The sequence below is a fragment of the Eretmochelys imbricata genome, chromosome 1, assembly GCF_965152235.1.
Source record: "Eretmochelys imbricata isolate rEreImb1 chromosome 1, rEreImb1.hap1, whole genome shotgun sequence".
Classification (NCBI taxonomy): domain Eukaryota; kingdom Metazoa; phylum Chordata; order Testudines; family Cheloniidae; genus Eretmochelys; species Eretmochelys imbricata.
Genome location: NC_135572.1, coordinates 46,230,115 through 46,250,632, shown reverse-complemented (window position 1 = coordinate 46,250,632; position 20,518 = coordinate 46,230,115). Strand labels below are relative to the sequence as shown.

General features: G+C 44.7%; 1 protein-coding gene across 6 annotated transcripts in view; it reads left to right on the top strand.

Moving 5' to 3' along the window:
* The window catches only part of USP12 (ubiquitin specific peptidase 12), a 103,476-nt gene that overhangs the window by 62,119 nt on the left and 20,839 nt on the right, over nt 1-20,518 (top strand). For all 6 annotated transcript variants that reach the window (XM_077809684.1, XM_077809675.1, XM_077809693.1 and 3 more), the window contains one exon: nt 1,487-1,716. In XM_077809684.1, coding sequence (XP_077665810.1) covers nt 1,504-1,716 — 213 coding nt within the window. In that variant the 5' untranslated portion in view covers nt 1,487-1,503. The remainder of the gene's footprint in view (nt 1-1,486; nt 1,717-20,518) is intronic.

The following is a 20,518-nucleotide window of genomic DNA, read 5'->3' as shown; positions in this document are numbered from 1 at the left end:
TGCATAAGCCTGTTGTTTAAGGCTTTCTTTTGAGCCTGTTCACTCTGTAAGTAGTTTCGAAGCACATGGGATAAAAAGACTGTTCTTATATACCACTGCACTTTCTCATCCCCAGACGTAAAGTTTGTGGAATATAGGTTTTATGGGTAATGTTATAGAAGTACTTACAGTCATGCATGATTCTTGACATAGACCAATGTCAACTTTTGCCTGACGTCTTAGGACATGTTTGAATGTAAATGGTGGCATTGAACTATATTATTTGGCAGAGGTTCTCAAACTGGGGGTCGGGACCCCTCAGGGGGTCCTGAGGTTATTACCGGGGGGGGTCGCGAGCTGTCAACCTCCACCCCAAACCCTGCTTTGCCTCCAGCATTTATAATGGTGTTAAATGTACAGTAACTCCTGACTTAATGTCCTCCCGCTTAATGTTGTTTCAAAGTTATATCGCTGCTCAATTAGGAAATGTGCTCGTTTAAAGTTGTGCAATGCTCCCTTATAATGTTGTTTGGCTGCCTGCTCTGTACACTGCATGTAAGATTTTGTGGAAGAGCAGCAACTTTACAAGGGAGCATTGAGCAAGTTCCTTTTCTCCGCCTCCTCCCGCTCCCTCCCAGCTCTTCCCCCACCGCCAGACAGCTGTTTGGCAGTGCTTAGGACTTTCTGGGAGGGAGGGGGAGGAGTGAGGAAGCACAGTGCCTGTATAGGGTAAGCCAGGGGCACTTCCCAACCACAGTACAGTACAGTACTGTACAATATATATATAATGCCTTTTGTCTGCCCCCCAAAATTTCCTTGGAACCTAACCCCCTGCATTTACATTAAATCTTATGGGAAAATTGGATTTGTTTAACGTCATTTCACTTAAAGTTGCATTTTTCGGGAACATAATGTTAAGTTAACTACAACGTTAAGTGAGGAGTTACTGTATAAAAATGGTTTTTAATTTATAAGGGGGGATCGCGCTCAGAGACTTGCTATGTGAAAAGGGTCAACAGTAAAAAAAGTTTGAGAGCCACTGTTATATGGTGTCCTCTTCTTTAGATTGTGCTCTGCAATCATTTAATGTAATTTTACTTTATTTGTGTTTGTAACAAGTACATATGGGTGGGAGGTGGAAATTTTGAGAAAGCATCCTAATCAATATTTTCCTATATTTCAAGGCATTGTATTGGACTTAATACCTTTTCCATAATTACACTTTTCTCTTTTCCATACATGTTTACATCATAAAATTCATCTTAGAATCCCTTCTTATCTGTATTATTTATCCAAATATATATACAGTACCTTGTTCTGCCAAAGTTTTTTTAATTTGATTGCTTTCACTGTTTTTTTTTTTAGGTTAAAATTGATTGCATATGTCTATGAAATAAGTTCTGCTAATGCCATATTTTTGACTTATATTTTGAAAGTTTTACATTCATTGGACTTTTTATTCTAAATTTTAATTAGTTGGTTATTTTATTTTATCTTCATGTTTTAGAGCTCTTTGACAACTACATGCAGCAGGATGCGCATGAGTTCTTAAACTATCTTTTAAACACAATTGCTGATATTTTACAAGAAGAGAGAAAACAGGAAAAACAAAATGGCCGTCTACCTAATGGCAGTATTGACAACGAAAACAATAACAGCACCCCAGACCCGACCTGGGTTCATGAGATCTTTCAGGGAACATTAACTAATGAAACCAGATGTCTTACTTGTGAAACTGTAAGTCTGTATTTGTTTTATAGAAGAAATTCTTATTTAATACTTTCAGGAATCCATTTTTCTTTGTAATTTAAATATGCAGTTCAAATTATTTTAATTTTTTTTACTCTGTTAGTTTCAAGATTCATGCAGATGGTAAGTGTATTAGACTAATTGGTTTATTTCTGTAAGCTTTAAATGTGACTATCTGTATGTTCCACTAAATATTAGTGAGTGATGAAATTTTTTTTTTAAATGAGCGATCACTGAATGAGTTATTGGTCAGTGAGAGTACTGAGCAAACTGTTGCATGAAAAATCTGCATTTGGATTTTTGAATTGTGCCCTCCATAATCAGCTAGAGAATTTAGATAATGTTTTAAAAACAAGGATTAAAAGTTTAGAAGGGCCTGACTATAGATAGTTATATGTAAATCCACCTTTTTTGTTTTCGTTGTTAATCCTTTTCTTCTAATAGTAAACTATTAAATCTAACCTATTTCAGATTTAGATTTAAAACATTGCTATCATTCAACATGCACATTTATGTTCTATAATTAAGTATATCTTCCCAGGTGAGCTTGATCAGTTTTTAATTGGCCAAATTTGCTTAACAGTGCTAAAATCAGTATGGCAGAATTCCATTGTGCCTTTCATTGTCAAAATTGGCCCATTTTTCCTCATTTATTTAGATAGCCAAGTCTTGAATATAGAGAGATGTTTCTCCACAGGATACTATCAAGTGCTGTTTCTCCACAGGATACTATTCCAGCTCTGGTCTAGAGGATCAGCTCAAGTCTAAAATAAGTCCCTACTTAAAATAAGATATTAGGATGATGACTGTAAAATATATAACTTAAACATTGCATCTGGATAGATGATCAAGTCAGGTGCATTAATTTAAATGTCTTAACCATTCAATAGCTGATGGGAGGGCATTATGCCAGACCATGATGGAACCGGGCAGCCCTTGCTGATGCATGCAGCCTACTAATATGTGGCCTACATCTTCTAACTGGCCACAGCAACAACATGGGGGAGTTACAAAGGCCCCATTTTGACACTTTTTTTAGGGCATCCGGAACTGTAACTCACTGTCACCCTTCTGCTTTAGCAAAAGATACATTTTTGGTACTACACTCTGTGTACACATTTTTGGTGCTCTCTGCCACCCCAGTCTGTTAGCCAGCCAAACAAACTCCTTCTCACTCTATCAGTCCTAACTTTTCTCTGCAGGTTAACCCTTGATGTACTTTAGTTCCCTAACTGTCCAGAAGCATCTCTGTGCAGCATCCAGCCACTGGATGCCCGTGTTTCTAAAGAGAAGGAATATATACCAGCCTGTTGGCTTAGCTGAGGATCCACACCTCACTTAACAGCACTGAGATGAATTTATAGTAAAACAAGAGTAAGTTTTATTAGTAAAAAACAGATTAAAGTGATTCTAAGCAGAGATAACAGAAAATGGTTACAAATAAACCATAATATAATCACGCTTTCTAGTGACTAAAACTTAACAGCTTACAATCCTTGTCCAAGGCAGTTTTCTCACTTACAGCCAGTTTTAACATCACCAACCCTATGTAGTTGGGGATCCACCGTTCATGGAATGTAAAGAACAATGACTTCTTTCCTCCTCTCCTCCCCCAGTGATGAAAACAAAATGCCCTTTTGCTTCTCCTTACATTTCCCAAAGTTCATTCTCTCAAGAGTCAGGATGACCTGTGATGTATCTTCTGGTGTGCTGACGACTTATCCTCCTGATAACAGACGTTAACCTCTGATGTAAAGGAACTGCCCAATGTCTCTGGCATCACCACACTCAATTTACATTAGACACACATGTAAATAGGTAAATCAACATTCCTTTGTCTAGGAGAAATTTGTTTATCAACTCTGCCCTCAAAACACATTTTAGGAACATATTTCTGGCACACGTACAACTCTTTACACGCCATGTGTACATACATCATGCAATGATATTAATGACAGATGTGTCACCAGTTTTCAGCTTTCATTTGATACTTCACACAGTACTCTTTACAGATAAATGATAGCAATATGTTAGGTGGAGTGAGTTTGTCAGGTCTGATAGGAGTTACAAAATAGTGGGTCTCTGCCAGTTGGCATGGAGAGGCTCTTAAGGTCAGACCACTTATAGTCATGGTCAGCACATCTGATCATTCTATAAGTGTTTGAGCTTTACCCAAAAATGGCATGGAATGTCAAAACTAGGGGCTGGACTGTTGGATCTGTCACAGGATAGGCACTGTCAATGTTGGAAGCTTGTTCTTGCTAGCTACAGTGCCACCTGGAGGTGATATCAAGGTTCCTTAGGGAAACTGAGCTGAGATGATGGCTCAATGGATTAAACTAATCTGTAAGCAGGGATAGATGTGGCCTGTTTTGCTCCTTAAGGAGCAGATTCTGCAAGGTGACGCTGTTGCACAGGACCAGCAGCCAGGCCAGGTTAATCATTCTTTTGGTACTAGGGCTGTCAAGCAATTAAAAGAATTAATCGTGCAATTAAGTAATAATAGACTACCATTTATTTAAATATTTTTGGATGTTTTCTACATTTTCAAATATATTGATTTTAATTACAACACAGAATACAAAGTGTACAGTGCTCACTTAATAATTATTTTTTATTACAAGTATTTGCCCTGTAAAAAAACAAAAGAAATAGTATTTTTCAATTCACCTAATACAAGTATTATAGTGTAATCTCTTAATCATGAAAGTTGAACTTAAAAATGTAGAATTATGTACAAAATAATGCATTCAAAAATAAAACAATGTAAAATTTTAGAACCTGCAAGTCCACTCAGTCCTACTTCTGATTCAGCCAATAGCTCAAACAAGTTTGTTTACATTTGCAGGAGATAATGTTGCCCGCTTCTTGTTTACAATGTCACCTGAAAGTGAGAACAGGCATTCTCATGGCACTGTTGTAGCCAGCGTCGCAACATATTTATGTGCCAAATGCGCTAAAGATTCATATGTCCCTTCATGCTTCAGCCACCATTCCAGGAGACACATGTCCTTGCTGAGGACGGGTTCTGCTTGATAACAATGCAAAGCAGTGAGGACTGATGCATGTTCATTTTCATTATCTGCGTCAGATGCCACCAGCAAAAGGTTAATTTTCTTTTTTGGTGGTTCAGGTTCTGTAGTTTCCACGTCGGAGTGTTGTTCTTTTAAGACTTTTGAAAGCATGCTCCACACCTCATCCCTCTCAGATTTTGGAAGGCACTTCAGATTCTTAAATCTTGGGTCAAATGCTGTAGCTATCTTTAGAAATCTCACATTGGTACCTTCTTTGCGTTTTGTTAAATCTGTAGTGAAAGTGTTCTTAAAATGAATAACATGTGCTGGGTCATCATCTGAGACTGCTATAACATGAAATATATGGCAGAACGTGGGTAAAATAGAGCAAAAGTCATACAATTCTCCCCTGAGGAGTTCAGTCACAAATTTAATTAACGCGTTATTTTTTTAACAAGCGTCATCAGCATGTCCTCTGGAATGGTGGCCGAAGCATGAAGGGGCATATGAATATTTAGCATATCTGAGATGTAAAGACGTTGCAATGCCAGCAACAAAAGTGCCGTGCAAATTGCCTGTTCTCATTTTATGGTGACATTGTAAATAAGACAGAGGACAGCATTATCTCCTGTAAATGTAAACAAACTCGTTTGTCTTAGTGATTGGCTGCACAGGAAGTAGGACTGAGTGGTCTTGTAGGCTCTGAAGTTTTACATGGTTTTGTTTTTGAGTGCAGTTATATAACAAAAAAAAATCTACATTTGTAAATTGCACTTTCACAACAAAGAGATTGCACTACAGTACTTGTATGAGGTTTATCATTTTTATAGTGAAAATATGTATAATAAAAATAATATACACTTTGATTTCAATTACAACACAGACTACAATCTATATGAAAAGGTAGAAAAACATTCAAAATATTTAATTAATTTCAATTGGTATTCTATTTAACAGTGCAATTAAAACTGCAATTAGTTGCGATTAATTTTTTGTGAGTTAATTGCGTGAGTTAACTGCAATTAATTGACATCCCTACTTGGTACCTGTTGTTATGTGCCTGACTTCATTAAGCTGAGTGTCTACTAGTCCCAACCCACAGTTTGAAAACCGCTGTCCTAGACGCACACTTTGGTCGTGGGCCAGAGTGTGTCTATTCAGGAAGATGTTGAGTTGTTTTTTGGCTTTTGTGTAGTACAAATGGAAGGTGATTGTGAGGACGTAGAATGGCTGCTCTTAAGCAAAGATTAGTTTTCTGGGACCAGCTACGCTGTAACAGAACCATTATCTGTATATTTCCTTCAATAGAGATTTTATCAGGATTTTGGCTTGGAAGGTGGGGATGTTGGTAGTATGTGCTCATGTTACGAATTTGCTGCTCTTTGAAAATAAAAGTAATATTAATTGATTCTTGGATCATACAGAATTTCCCCTAAGATATAAGGGAAGGGTGATGGCAAACCCGCAAATAGTCTCAATTCAGTGAATATGGTTGAGTGAAGATAGTATAAAGTTTTCTGATTATAACTTGAAATAGTTAAAAGATGTGGGGAAAATTTCAGGAAAAGGAAGAAGAATGGTCTTGTGATTAAGACATTAGGCTAATGTTCCAGAGTTCAGGTTTCAATTCCTGGATCTTCCACAAATTCCCAGTGTGACTTTGGCGAGTCCTTTATCTCTTCTGTGCCTTGGTTCCACTTCTGTAAAATGGGGATAATACTTTTCTTCCTCAGAAGGAGTATTATAAGAATAAATTAATTAATGTTTTTAAAGTACTTGGACGCTATGGTGATGAGGGCAGAATGAGAAGAAGTATGGTCCAGTTATTAGTGTGCTAGGCTGGGATTGGGGAGGACGAAATTCAAATCCCTGCTGCATCACAGACTTTCTGTATGACATTGGGCAAGTCACTTAGTGTTTCCATTCCTCAATTTCCCATCTCTAAAATAAAAGTATAAAAATATTTTCTTATGTCACAAGGGTGTTGTGAGGATAAAAATATTCTTCTTTGAGTAGTGTCCCTATGGGTGCTCCATTGTAGGTACCATGCTCCCTGCTGAAGAGCTTTGGTAGCAGTGTCCGGTAGGCCCACCCACGTGCTGTCTGTCCTCGTGCCCCGCCAAGAGGCTAGCCAGCACACAGGCTAACTGCCTTCAGTTCCTTCTCAATTGTCCCTGGCTGGAGACTGAGCTATTCACAGTGCATTACGACCATTCCTTTTGTTCTGCATTTCTGTAGTTAGTTGATCTCCTAGTATGTAGTTGTAGTTCTTTCCTTTTTATCTTATCTTTTCTGCCTGAAAAAAAAAATAAAAAATTCCAACCTTTTTTCTTTGGGGACCCTTCCCCTAACAGGGTATGCCCAGTTCACAGGAGTTCAAGAAGTGCCTTTCTTGTATGCAACAGGGATAACCTCTTTCCAAACACTCTCAGAGCATATGCTGCCTTGGGGGAAGGTCACATTCAACGAAAGTGTGGTCTGTACTAGCAACTCAGGCCCAGGTCTCGCAAGGATAGGGGAGCTGAGACAGATGATCATTTTAATGGAGGCGGCCCTCCAGCCTTCTCTGGACCCATGCAACAAGTCACCTGGCAGACATGAGTCTTCCCCACAATCTTCAACATCTAAAGACTGTAGATTGAAGAAACCAGGCGCTGACCCCTCTCATAAATCATCAAAAAAGAGAGCAGGAAGTCCCCACAGTGAGCCCTGAGATAGCTGCAAACAATCTCTGACATGCTCAGTATCCTTGGTACCATCAGCACCAAGGCAATCCCAGCCCGGTACCCACTGCTCACAGATTTCAACGGCGGTAGGTACTGTGAGCAAGTCTATGGATTCAGTGGGCTCAGGCACCAAGTCAACAGCACTGAGGGACAAGGACAGGAGTAAGCACTCCACTAAGAAGGCACTGCTGGTGTGCAGTTCTCCATCGGTACCATCATCGACACCCCATCCCACACCAGAACGATAGGTGCGGGCAAGATCTCCGTCCTCCCTGGTACTGACAGTGGAACCGAGTTGGTCAGTACTGCCAGCATTCCGGCACTCAAGGGACCTCCGTGTATCAGACATTGCAGAGTCTCCTCTTGTTGGTACCAGGATTTCCATACCGAGTCTTCATTTGGCATGGGAGTTTTCCTTGCTGCCCTATCACGCTCCCCCACTCTCTAGTGCAGGCTTGGATAGCGAACCAGAGGAGGCGGTATCACAGTACTCATCTCAAGCTCCGTATGGTGCCCGATATTAACTGGGCCACTGAGCATACCTACCACCACCATCATGGTATGGCCAACCATGGGCACCACCACAATCACTACGGCCATACTGAGACCCTTGGACTGCTTATCACCACCATGCTTCTCAGGCTTTAAGCCCCACCCAAGAATCCTTGAGATGCACCCCTTCCACTGCGGCATCCAGAGCTTCATAACTTCCAGAAGGAATCAGGAAGGAACCATAGGGCGGTGTTGAGGAAGAGGTGACCTTGAGGACTGTCATAACCATACAGCTAAGAGTAGCCTAGAATTCCTCCTTACCTGTAAGGAATTAAGAAGCTCAAATAACCTGGTTGGCAGCTGACCAAAAGGACCAGTGGGGAAAGAAGATACTTTCAAATCGGCGGGGGTGGGGAGGGAGCAAAGATTTTGTTGGTGTGTTCTCTGGGGAAAGCAGAGAAGCATCAGGTCAAAAAACTCCTTCTCCTATAAACCATCCTGTACAAGTCTCTGATATTACAAAAAGAGTAAGTAAATAAGGCAAGGCGCGTTAGATTACCTTTTGTTTTCCACTTGTGAATTTTCCCTTTGCGAGAGGGAGGTTTATCCCGTTTTTTTTGTAACTTTAAAGTTTTGCCTAGAGGGGAATCCTCTGTGTTTTGAATCTTTCTACCTTGTAAAGTATTTACCATCCTGATTTTACAGAGGTGATTCTGTTACCTTTTCTTTAAATAAAATTCTTCTTTTAAGAACCTGATTGATTTTTTCATTGTTCTTAAGATCCAAGAGTTTGGGTCTGTTATCCTCACCAATTGGTAGAGGTGATTATTCTCAAGCCTTCCCTGGGAAAGGAGGTGTAGGGCTTTGGGGAATATTTTGGAGGAATAGGACTCCAAGTGGTCCTTTTCCTGGTTCTTTGTCTAAATCACTTGGTGGTGGCAGGATACTGTTCAAGGACAAGGCGGAATTTCTGCCTTGGGAAAGTTTTTAACCTAAGCTGGTAAAAATAAGCTTAGAGGGTCTTTCATGCAGGTCCCCACATCTGTACCCCAGAGTGCAGAGTGGGGAAGGAACCCTGACAAGGACCATATCCTTCTCCTCCCCGGATGAGGCTGTCATGCCTCCCCCACCATCTCTGGCTGATGATTTTCACCTCTTCCAGGACCTAGCAAAGAGAGTGACAGATACTCTCCAAATACCACTAGAAGAAGTCAAGGACACCCATCATCGATTCTGACCTATTCCATTCATCCTCAAAAATAGATTAGTGAGACTGTTCTGGACCCCACAAAAACCATTTGGCAGACCCCAGTATCAGTGACACCTACCTGCAAGTAGGTGGACAAAAAATATTATGTCCTAGTAAGAGAGACTGAATTCCTCTTTTCCCACCCTCCACCCATCTCCACCATGGTGGATGCAGTTAATTCCCGTGGCCACCAACACCAGATGAGGTCTATTCCCTACGATAGGTCCAAACGCTCCCAGTCCCTTTTTGGGAGGAAAGCATACTCCTCGGCCATGCTTCAGTTTTGAATTGCCAGTTACCAAGCCCTGATGGCAAGTTACGACTATGTAAACTATTCAGAACAACAATTTTATTTAACAGTTGCCTGAGTCTCACTGTGACCAATTTAAAGCCATTATCCAAGAGAGACAGTTAGTGGCCAAGACAACACTACAGTCTGCCCCTGACACAGCATAAGGTCCATCTCCACGGTTATGTGATGTCCATCATGGTTACATCTGTCAGCTTTTCCGAAGGAGGTACAGTTGAACTTTGAAGATCTTTCCTTTTGATGGATGCCTCTCTTCACACCCTGAAGGATTATAGGGCAACTCTTTGTTCATTGGACATCTACACGCCAGGACAAAAGAGGAAATTTAGTCCGCAGCCTCAGCGCAAACCACACCTCCCAATACCCAACTCAGTGCTACTATGAGCCACAGAGAAAGGAAAAATAAGTTCTCAAGGTGTAAACCATCTGGCCCACAGTCTTCCTCATTCCAGCTGTCAATTTCAAGCACCAATTTTGAGGTGTTGGTTGAGGCTTCGATAGACCACTCCCCCCAACTGCTACAGGTGACCACTTTGGCCACTAGACATTTGGCCACTGGCTAGCAATGTTCTGCAGCACCTGGGAATGCATAACATTTGGATCAATGGGTCTTAGAGATCATTTGCAATGGGTACTCTATTCATTTTACCTCCCTGACCCCTCCACAACAGCCTTCCCCATGCCTCTTTAGGGATCCTTCTCACAAGAGTTTACAACGACAAGAGGTAGATCATCTCCTCCAGTTAGGAGCCATAGAACCAGTACTTCACCATCTACGAGGCAAAGGGTTCTACTCTCACTATTTCCTAATACCCATCAGGAAGGGTGGTTGGAGACCCGTACTAGACGTCAGAGCTCTCAACAAGTTTGTCAAAGCTCAAATTCATGATGGTCACTCTCTAGCAATGATCATTCCAGCATTGAAACAGGGAGACTTTTTTTCGACTCTTGACCTTCAGGATTCCTACTTTCGTATCTCAATCCTACCCTCTCATAGATGATTTATCAGATTCATCCTAGGACAAGACACAGGCACCAATGTTGCGATGTGCTATGGGGTGCTCGATCCCTGGCTCTGCCCCAGATCCAGCCCCCACTCCACCCCTTCTCCCAAATGCCCGCCCCCACCCGCCTCTTCCCACCCTGTTCCGCTCCCTTCCTTGAGCATGCTGCACCCTCGCTCCTCCCCCAAAGCCTCCCACATGCCGCGATACAGCTGATCGCAGTGCACGGGAGGCGCTGCGGTGGAAGAGGGGAGCTGATAAGAAGTTGCCGGTGGGTGTTCAGCACCCACCACTTTTTCCCCGTGGGTGCTCATGGGACAAGACCACTACCAATACACGTTACTCCCTTTCAGACTATCATCTGCCCCGACAATATTCTCCAAGGTTCTCTCAGTAGTGGCTGTCCACTTAAGTCTCCCAAGGGATCATGATTTACCCCTCTCTGGACGATTGCCTCCTCAGAGCCCTGACTCCCAACCCCTTCACGGGACCTAAACCTCGTACTGAAAGGACTGACCAGGTCTCCCTTCAGACCCATGGCTAGCTGTTCACTTAAAGTAACTCCTCACTTAAAGTCATCCTGGTTAATGTTGTTTCATTGTTACGTTGCTGATCAATTAGGGAACATGCTCGTTTAAAGCTGTGCAGGTCTCCCTTATAACATCATTTGGCAGTCGCCTGCTTTGTCCACTGCTTGCAGGAAGAGCAGCCCATTGCAGCTAGCTGGTGGGGTCTTGGAACCCAGGTGGACAGGCAGCCCCCCTAACAGCTCTCCGTTCCACTAAGTTCCCTGTGCGGCAGCTGCCCAGCAGGCTATCAACTGCCGGCAGTTCAGCTGTCCCTCCCCCCACTGCTATGTGCTGCTCCTGCGCTCTGCCTTGAAGCTGCTCCCCAGAGCCTCCTTTTTGCTGTGCAGGGGTTGGGCGGAAGAGGGAGGCTAATGTCAGGATGTCCCGCTTACCCCATCTTCCATAGAGCAGAGGGGACACATGACGGGGCTCAGGACAGAGGGAGCTTCCTGGCAGCAGCTGCCATCTCAGCTTGCTGATTAACTTAAAAAGGCAATGTACTTAGAGTGGGGTCAGCATACTGAAAGGAGCAATGCACATCTTTTTCTCACACACAGGGTGTGTGTCTCTGTCTGCTATGTTGTCTCCCCTCCCTCCGTTTGTGCTGCCTTGTAGAGTGTGAGGCTACATGAACAAAAATGAGTTAACCCTTGAGGGCTCAGCCAAGTGCTAGTTCATCATTTAGCAGTAAGGCATCCCACCCTCTGACTTAACCACCTCAACCAAGCTTCACAATCATCATCGCTGTGTTCCAGTATTAAATTGTTTATTTAAAACTTATACTCTGTGTGTGTGTGTGTATATATATATATAAAAAAAATATGTTTCCCTGGAACCTAACCCCCCCCATTTACATTGATTCTTATGGGGAAATTGGGTTCGCTTAACATCGTTTTGCTTAAAGTTGCATTTTTCAGGAACATAACTACAACTTTAAGCGAGGAGTTACTGTACATACCTATCAGTGAAAACAGCCTTCCTGATAGCAATCTCCTCTGCTTCGAGAATAGGGGAAATAGTGGCCCTAATGACACGTTATCCCTACACGGTATTCTTTCGGGACCAGGTTACTCTCGGACTACATCAAAACTTCATTCCTAAGGTAATCTCCCAGTTTCACATGAACTAATTGATTCACTTTCCAATCTTCTACCCAAGCCTCACCAAGACAACAGAGAGGGTATATTACACACTCGAGATGTCAGGAGAGCCTAGCCTTCTACCGTCTACTTTTTAAGAAGTCCCTATGTTTTTCCTCTCCATTGTGGAAAGTTCAAAGGGCTCGGCAATATCAGCCCAGAGACTCTCCAAGTGTGTCTCAAACTGCATTAAACAATGTTACCAAGTTCACAATATGACACCTCCAAACTGTTGGTACATGCTCCACAAGATCTATCTCCTCTTCTGTTGCCTTCTTCAACAATGTCCTTATCTCAGTGATCTGTAGACTGGTGACTTGGGCGTCAGTCCACGCCTTCGCAGAACATTTTGCAATCACTGGGGACTCCCCATCCAATGCCATTTTCAGCTCCACAGTTGTGAGATCTGTAACTGACCCAACTCCAAAGCCCCAGCCCTCCAGCAGGGATACTGCTCATGAGTGGCCTACAGTGGAGCACCCTTAGGGTATGTCTACACTACGGAATAAGGTTGAATTTATAGAAGTCGGTTTTTTAGAAATCGGTTTTATATATTCGAGTGTGTGTGTCCCCACAGAAAATGCTCTAAGTGCATTAAGTGCATTAACTCGGCGGAGTGCTTCCACAGTACCAAGGCTAGAGTCGACTTCCGGAGCGTTGCACTGTGGATAGCTATCCCACAGTTCCCGCAGTCTCCGCTGCCCATTGGAATTCTGGGTTGAGATCCCAATGCCCGACGCGGCTAAAACATTGTCGCGGTTGGTTCTGGGTACATATCGTCAGGCCCCCCTTCCCTCCGTCCCTCCGTGAAAGCAAGGGCAGACAATCGTTTCGCGCCTTTTTTCCTGAGTTACCTGTGCGGACGCCATATCACGGCAAGCATGGAGCCCGCTCAGGTAACCGTCACCGTGTGTCTCCTGGGTGCTGGCAGACGCGGTACGGCATTGCTACACAGTAGCAGCAACCCATTGCCTTCTGGTAGCAGACGGTGCAGTACGACTGGTAGCCGTCCTTGTCGTGTCCGAGGTGCTCCTGGCCACGTCGGCTGGGAGCGCCTGGGCAGACATGGGCGCAGGGACTAAATTTGGAGTGACTTGACCAGGTCATTCTCTTTAGTCCTGCAGTCAGTCCTATTGAACCGTCTTATGGTGAGCAGGCAGGCGATACGGATTGCTAGCAGTCGTATTGTACCATCTTCTGCCGGGCAGGCAAGAGATGAGGATGGGTAGCAGTCGTACTGTACCATCTTCTGCCGAGCAGCCATGAGATGTGGATGGCATGCAGTCCTTCTGCACCGTCTGCTGCCAGCCAAAGATGTAAAAGATAGATGGAGTGGATCAAAACAAGAAATAGACCAGATTTGTTTTGTACTCATTTGCTTCCCCCCCCTCCCCTGTCTAGGGGACTCATTCCTCTAGGTCACACTGCAGTCACTCACAGAGAAGGTGCAGCGAGGTAAATCTAGCCATATATCAATCAGAGGCCAGGCTAACCTCCTTGTTCCAATAAGAACAATAACTTAGGTGCACCATTTCTTATTGGAACCCTCCGTGAAGTCCTGCCTGAAATACTCTTTGATGTAAAGCCACCCCCTTTGTTGATTTTAGCTCCCTGAAGCCAACCCTGTAAGCCGTGTCGTCAGTCGCCCCTCCCTCCGTCAGAGCAACGGCAGACAATCGTTCCGCGCCTTTTTTCTGTGCGGACGCCATACCAAGGCAAGCATGGAGGCCGCTCAGCTCACTTTGGCAATTAGGAGCACATTAAACAGCACACGCATTATCCAGCAGTATATGCAGCACCAGAAGCTGGCAAAGCAATACCGGGCGAGGAGGCGACGTCAGCGCGGTCACGTGAGTGATCAGGACATGGACACAGATTTCTCTGAAAGCATGGGCCCTGCCAATGCATGCATCATGGTGCTAATGGGGCAGGTTCATGCTGTGGAACGCCGATTCTGGGCTCGGGAAACAAGCACAGACTGGTGGGACCACATAGTGTTGCAGGTCTGGGACGATTCCCAGTGGCTGCAAAACTTTCGCATGCGTAAGGGCACTTTCATGGAACTTTGTGACTTGCTTTCCCATGCCGTGAGGCTCATGAATACCAAGATGAGAGCAGCCCTCACAGTTGAGAAGTGAGTGGCGATAGCCCTGTGGAAGCTTGCAACGCCAGACAGCTACCGGTCAGTCGGGAATCAATTTGGAGTGGGCAAATCTGCTGTTGGGGCTGCTGTGATGCAAGTAGCCCACGCAATCAAAGATCTGCTGATATCAAGGGTAGTGACCCTGGGAAATGTGCAGGTCATAGTGGATGGCTTTGCTGCAATGGGATTCCCTAACTGTGGTGGGGCCATAGACGGAACCCATATCCCTATCTTGGCACCGGAGCACCAAGCCGCCGAGTACATAAACCAAAAGGGGTACTTTTCAATAGTGCTGCAAGCTCTGGTGGATCACAAGGGACGTTTCAGCAACATCAACGTGGGATGGCCGGGAAAGGTACATGATGCTCGCATCTTCAGGAACTCTGGTCTGTTTCAAAAGCTGCAGGAAGGGACTTTATTCCCAGACCAGAAAATAACCGTTGGGGATGTTGAAATGCCTATATGTATCCTTGGGGACCCAGCCTACCCCTTAATGCCATGGCTCATGAAGCCGTACACAGGCAGCCTGGACATTAGTCAGGAGCTGTTCAACTACAGGCTGAGCATGTGCAGAATGGTGGTAGAATGTGCATTTGGACGTTTAAAGGCGCGCTGGCGCAGTTTACTGACTCGCTTAGACCTCAGTGAAACCAATATTCCCACTGTTATTACTGCTTGCTGTGTGCTCCACAATATCTATGAGAGTAAGGGAGAGACGTTTATGACGGGGTGGGTGGTTGAGGCAAATCGCCTGGCTGCTGGTTACGTGCAGCCAGACACCAGGGCGGTTAGAAGAGCACAGGAGGGTGTGGTACACATCAGAGAAGCTTTGAAAACCAGTTTCATGACTGGCCATGCTACGGTGTGAAAGTTCTGTTTGTTTCTCCTTGATGAAACCCCCCGCCTCTTGGTTCACTCTACTTCCCTGTAAGCTAACCACCCTCCCCTCCTTCCTTCGATCACCACTTGCAGAGGCAATAAAGTCATTGTTGCTTCACATTCATGTATTCTTTATTCATTCATCACACAAATAGGGGGATGACTACCAAGGTAGCCCAGGAGGGGTGGTGGAGGAGGGAAGGAAAACGCCACACAGCACTTTAAAAGTTTACAACTTTAAAATTTATTGAATGCCAGCCTTCTTTTTTTTGGGCAATCCTCTGTGGCGGAGTGGCTGGTTGGCCGGTGGCCCCCCCCACCGCGTTCTTGGGCGTCTGGGTGTGGAGGCTATGGAACTTGGGGAGGAGGGCGGTTGGTTACACAGGGGCTGTAGTGGCAGTCTGTGCTCCAGCTGCCTTTGCTGCAGCTCAACCATACACTGGAGCATACTGGTTTGGTCCTCCAGCAGCCTCAGCATTGAATCCTGCCTCCTCTCATCACGCTGCCGCCACATTTGAGCTTCAGCCCTGTCTTCAGCCCGCCACTTACTCTCTTCAGCCCGCCACCTCTCCTCCCGGTCATTTTGTGCTTTCCTGCACTCTGACATTATTTGCCTCCACGCATTCGTCTGTGCTCTGTCAGTGTGGGAGGACAGCATGAGCTCGGAGAACATTTCATCTCGAGTGCATTTTTTTTCTTTCTAAGCTTCACTAGCCTTTGGGAAGGAGAAGATCCTGTGATCATTGAAACACATGCAGCTGGTGGAGAAAAAAAAAAGGGACAGCGGTATTTAAAAAGACACATTTTATAAAACAGTGGCTACCTCTTTCAGGGTAAACCTTGCTGTTAATATTACATACATAGCACATGTGCTTTCGTTACAAGGTCGCATTTTGCCTCCCCCCACCACGTGGCTACCCCCTCAACCTTCCCCCCTCCCTGTGGCTAACAGCGGGGAACATTAGCCACAGGCAAACAGCCCAGCAGGAATGGGCTCCTCTGAGTGTCCCCTGAAGAAAAGAACTCTATTTCAACTAGGTGACCATGAATTATGTCTCACTCTCCTGAGGATAACACAGAGAGATAAAGAATGGATGTTGTTTGAACGCCAGCAAACATACACTGCAATGCTTTGTTGTACAGTGATTCCTGAGTACGTGTTACTGGCCTGGAGTGGTAAAGTGTCCTACCATGAAGGACGCAATAAGGCTGCCCTCCCCAGAAACCTTTTGCAAAGGCTTTGGGAGTACATCCAGGAGAGCCGCGAATGCCGGGGCAAAGTAATCCTTTCACATGTTTGCTTTTAAACCATGTATAGTATTTTAAAAGATACACTCACCGGAGGTCCCTTCTCTGCCTGCTGGGTCCAGGAGGCAGCCTTGGGTGGGTTCGGGGGGTACTGGCTCCAGGTCCAGGGTGAGAAACAGTTCCTGGCTGTCGGGAAAACTGGTTTCTCCGCTTGCTTGCTGTGAGCTATCTACAACCTCATCATCATCATCATCTTCTTCGTCCCCAAAACCTGCTTCCCTATTGCCTCCATCTCCATTGAAGGAGTCAAACAACACGGCTGGGGTAGTGGTGGCTGAACCCCCTAAAATGGCATGCAGCTCATCATAGAAGCGGCATGTTTGGGGCTCTGACCCGGAGCGGCCGTTCGCCTCTCTGGTTTTCTGGTAGGCTTGCCTCAGCTCCTTCAGTTTCACGTGGCACTGCTTCGGGTCCCTGTTATGGCCTCTGTCCTTCATGCCCTGGGAGATTTTGACAAAGGTTTTGGCATTTCGAAAACTGGAACGGAGTTCTGATAGCACGGATTCCTCTCCCCATACAGCGATCAGATCCCGTACCTCCCGTTCGGTCCATGCTGGAGCTCTTTTGCGATTCTGGGACTCCATCATGGTCATCTCTGCTGATGAGCTCTGCATGGTCACCTGCAGCTTGCCACGCAGGCCAAACAGGAAATGAGATTCAAAAGTTCGCGGTTCTTTTCCTGTCTACCTGGCCAGTGTATCTGAGTTGAGAGTGCTGTCCAGAGCGGTCACAATGGAGCACTCTGGGATAGCTCCCGGAGGCCAATACCGTCGAATTGTGTCCACAGTACCCCAGATTCGAGCTGGCAGGGCTGATTTAAGCGCTAATCCACTTGTCGGGGTGGAGTAAGGAAATCGATTTTAAGAGCCCTTTAAGTCGAAATAAAGGGCTTCATCGTGTGGATGGGTGCAGGTTTACATCGATTTAATGCTGCTAAATTCGACCTAAAGTCCTAGTGTAGACCAGGGCTTAGGGACGCTATTCGAAGAAGTTACTCACCTTGTGCAGTAACAGTGGTTCTTTGAGATGTGTGTCCCTATAGGTGCTCCACAACTTACCCTCCTCCCCTCCACCTCAGAGTTCTTGTCAGTGACTTTGGTAGAGAAGGAACTGAGGGGGGTTAGCCTGCCTACAGTGGCTAGTCTCGTGGCGGGGCACAAGGACAAACAGTGCATGTGTGGGCTTAACGGACACTACTATCAAAGTTCTATGATCCGCAGTGCAGGGATGCAAGCACACCTACAGTGGAGCACCCATGGGGACACACATCTCAAAGAGTTGTCATTACTTGCACAAGGTAAGTACTTTCTTCTTATATTGTTAGGCACTCAAATAAGTACCATGCATAGATATATAGGGGACTATGCAAGTAGAAGGGAATCTGTAGAGGTAGAAAATATGTGGTGGGAGACTCATGTTTTTAGGGCTCTGGATAAAACTTAATTATAGCTGGAGAATAATGCTAACATACAGTGCCTTTTTGGGCAGCAGAGGGGGATCCCTGGGTTGTAGCGTAATCCTAGTCATATCCCTGACTTTTTAGGGTGTTTTGCCTTCTTTCTTTTAAAGGAAGTTATTGATCCACAAGTCCATCTTCCAGCTCAATTAACTGGGATGTACCACATGATTTTCAGCAGTTATGTACTATATAATGTGGGTAATAAGAGATGTTGAATTCACTTCTGGGTATTAGAACTAATTTTTTCCCCCATGACTTCTTTCTGGTAAAAAGATAGCTTTGCCAAAAGCAAAATTTATTTATTTTAATGTAGTATTCAAGAGTTTGTCTTTTGGTTATTGGGATGGGCAGATCTGTTTTAAATTTGTCTGATTTGGGCAGCATTTTGGGAACAAAACTGAAAACAATATTTTTAGACTTTGCTGAGCTGTTAATTTCTCATTGGCATGATAGAACTTTGAGAGAGACAAGAGAGGTGAGGTAATATCTTTTATTGGACCAATTTCTGTTGATGGAAGGTACAAGTTTTTGCGCTACTGTGCTAGACACTGTACACACATAAGTGACTGCTCCTCCCGAAAGAACTAACAGTTCAAACAAACACCACGGTGCTCGAGAACAGAAGTATTTTGCAGATGGGGAAGTGAGGCACAGAGAAATCAAGTGACTTGCCCCAAGTCACACAGCAATTCAGTGGCAGAGCCAAGAACTGAAGCCAAGTATCAAAAGACTCAGTCCACTACCTTAACCACAAGACCATCCTTTCTCTTAAAACAACCTTTTATTGTTTAACTGAAAAAAATCTACTTTTAGCTTGAGGTATGGAAACTACTCCATTGATTTTGGCTCACTTCTCGACTCCAGTGTTCTCGGAATACATGTTCCACTCCTTTCCAGACCCCAACATGTGCCAGAATGGCAGCTGGTATCAGTATCCCTATGGTATTCCTCTCCATCCTTATGTAAAAGTAGTTGTTGAAACACGGTACAGTTAACAACAGGGTGCTCACACTGGATCTGAGCTTCACAACTTCAGAGTCACAAGAGAACTATGACAGACGCCCACTCTGGACTGTGTCTTGAGGGGTCCTTTGAGAGGACTGAGCCCAGACAGAACATTGGGTGTCTCCAAGGTATCTCACTACTCTTATATGAAAGAGTACCCCACTATGCCTTCTGGTACCTTGTACTGTACCAAGGCCGTGCACCAAGGAGGTATCAGATCCCACAATGGTAGTATTGGGGCCTGGAAGATCTGTGAAACTACTGCCCGGTAAGGTCTCTTGTCTAACAAGAGGATAAAGGAGATCCAGGGTCCTGAGAGAAAAGGAAGAGCTTTGTCAGCCTCCTGAAGACATGCAATTATAGCAGCATAAGGAAGAAGAGAAGAGTACCAGGAGCAGGAGGATTCTATACTAGTGACCTTACCCTCCTCTTCCCCAGACAAGGCGGTGATTCCAGCTTCACCAGCACATCCTGATTACACAAAGACCTTCCAGGACTTACTTAAGAGGGTGACAGAGTCGCTACAAATCCCCATGGAAGAGGTCCAGAAAGCACCACACAAACTGCTGGATATCTTGCATAGCATGAGTCTGAGTTGTGCTCCCTATTAACACCCTCTAAACCAGTAGCACACTTGGCAGATGCTTACCATGATCCCACCAGTATACCTATGGGCTGAAAACAGGCATTTTGTACCTGTGAAAGGGTCAGAGTACCTATTCTTTCTCCCTCCTCCCAACTTGTTGGTAGTGTCATTGGCCGCCAAGCATAACAGACAGAGACAAACCAGGACTACGCCACATAAGAAAGAAGTAAAGAGTCTTGACCTCTTTCGGAAAAAGGCATATCCTTGGTTTCCCTGCAGTTTTGTGTGTCAAATTGCCAAGCATTGATGGCCAAGTATGATTTTACCATTTACCACAGGGACACTTGTCCTTTACTTCACAGCTACGGCCATTGGAAATTGGTGTTTTGGCAGGACCTTCAAAAGCACACACCAACTGTCCCTCCATATCTACACATCCCCTCTGGTTTTACCCCTCCCTTTGAAGGCTAACTTTCCCATTACCTATCTGTCTGGACAGAATTCACAATGGAAAGCTGGGTAGTAGAGGATATCTCCTTAGGATACACCAGCAGTCTGCTTCCTTTCCCAACCTCCATCTGTTTTCTGGGACACTTTTCATGAGAGGAGGCTTCTGTAAGAGGTAGAGTTGCTTTTGAGGGCACTGGAACTAGTGCCTTTGACAGCAAGGAGAAAGGGGTTTTACTTGGGGTACTTCCTTATCCCCCAAAAGGCAGGAGGATGGAAACCCATTCTCAGGGAATTGAACAAATTAATACACCACCAAAAGTTCAGAGTGGTAACCCTGCCATCAATTATCCCATCTCTTTACAGCCCTAATTTTCAAAGATGCCTGCTTTCACATAGACATTCATTGGGCACCCAGGGAATTCCTGAGATTTGTGGCCAGCCAAAAGTGGTACAGCGT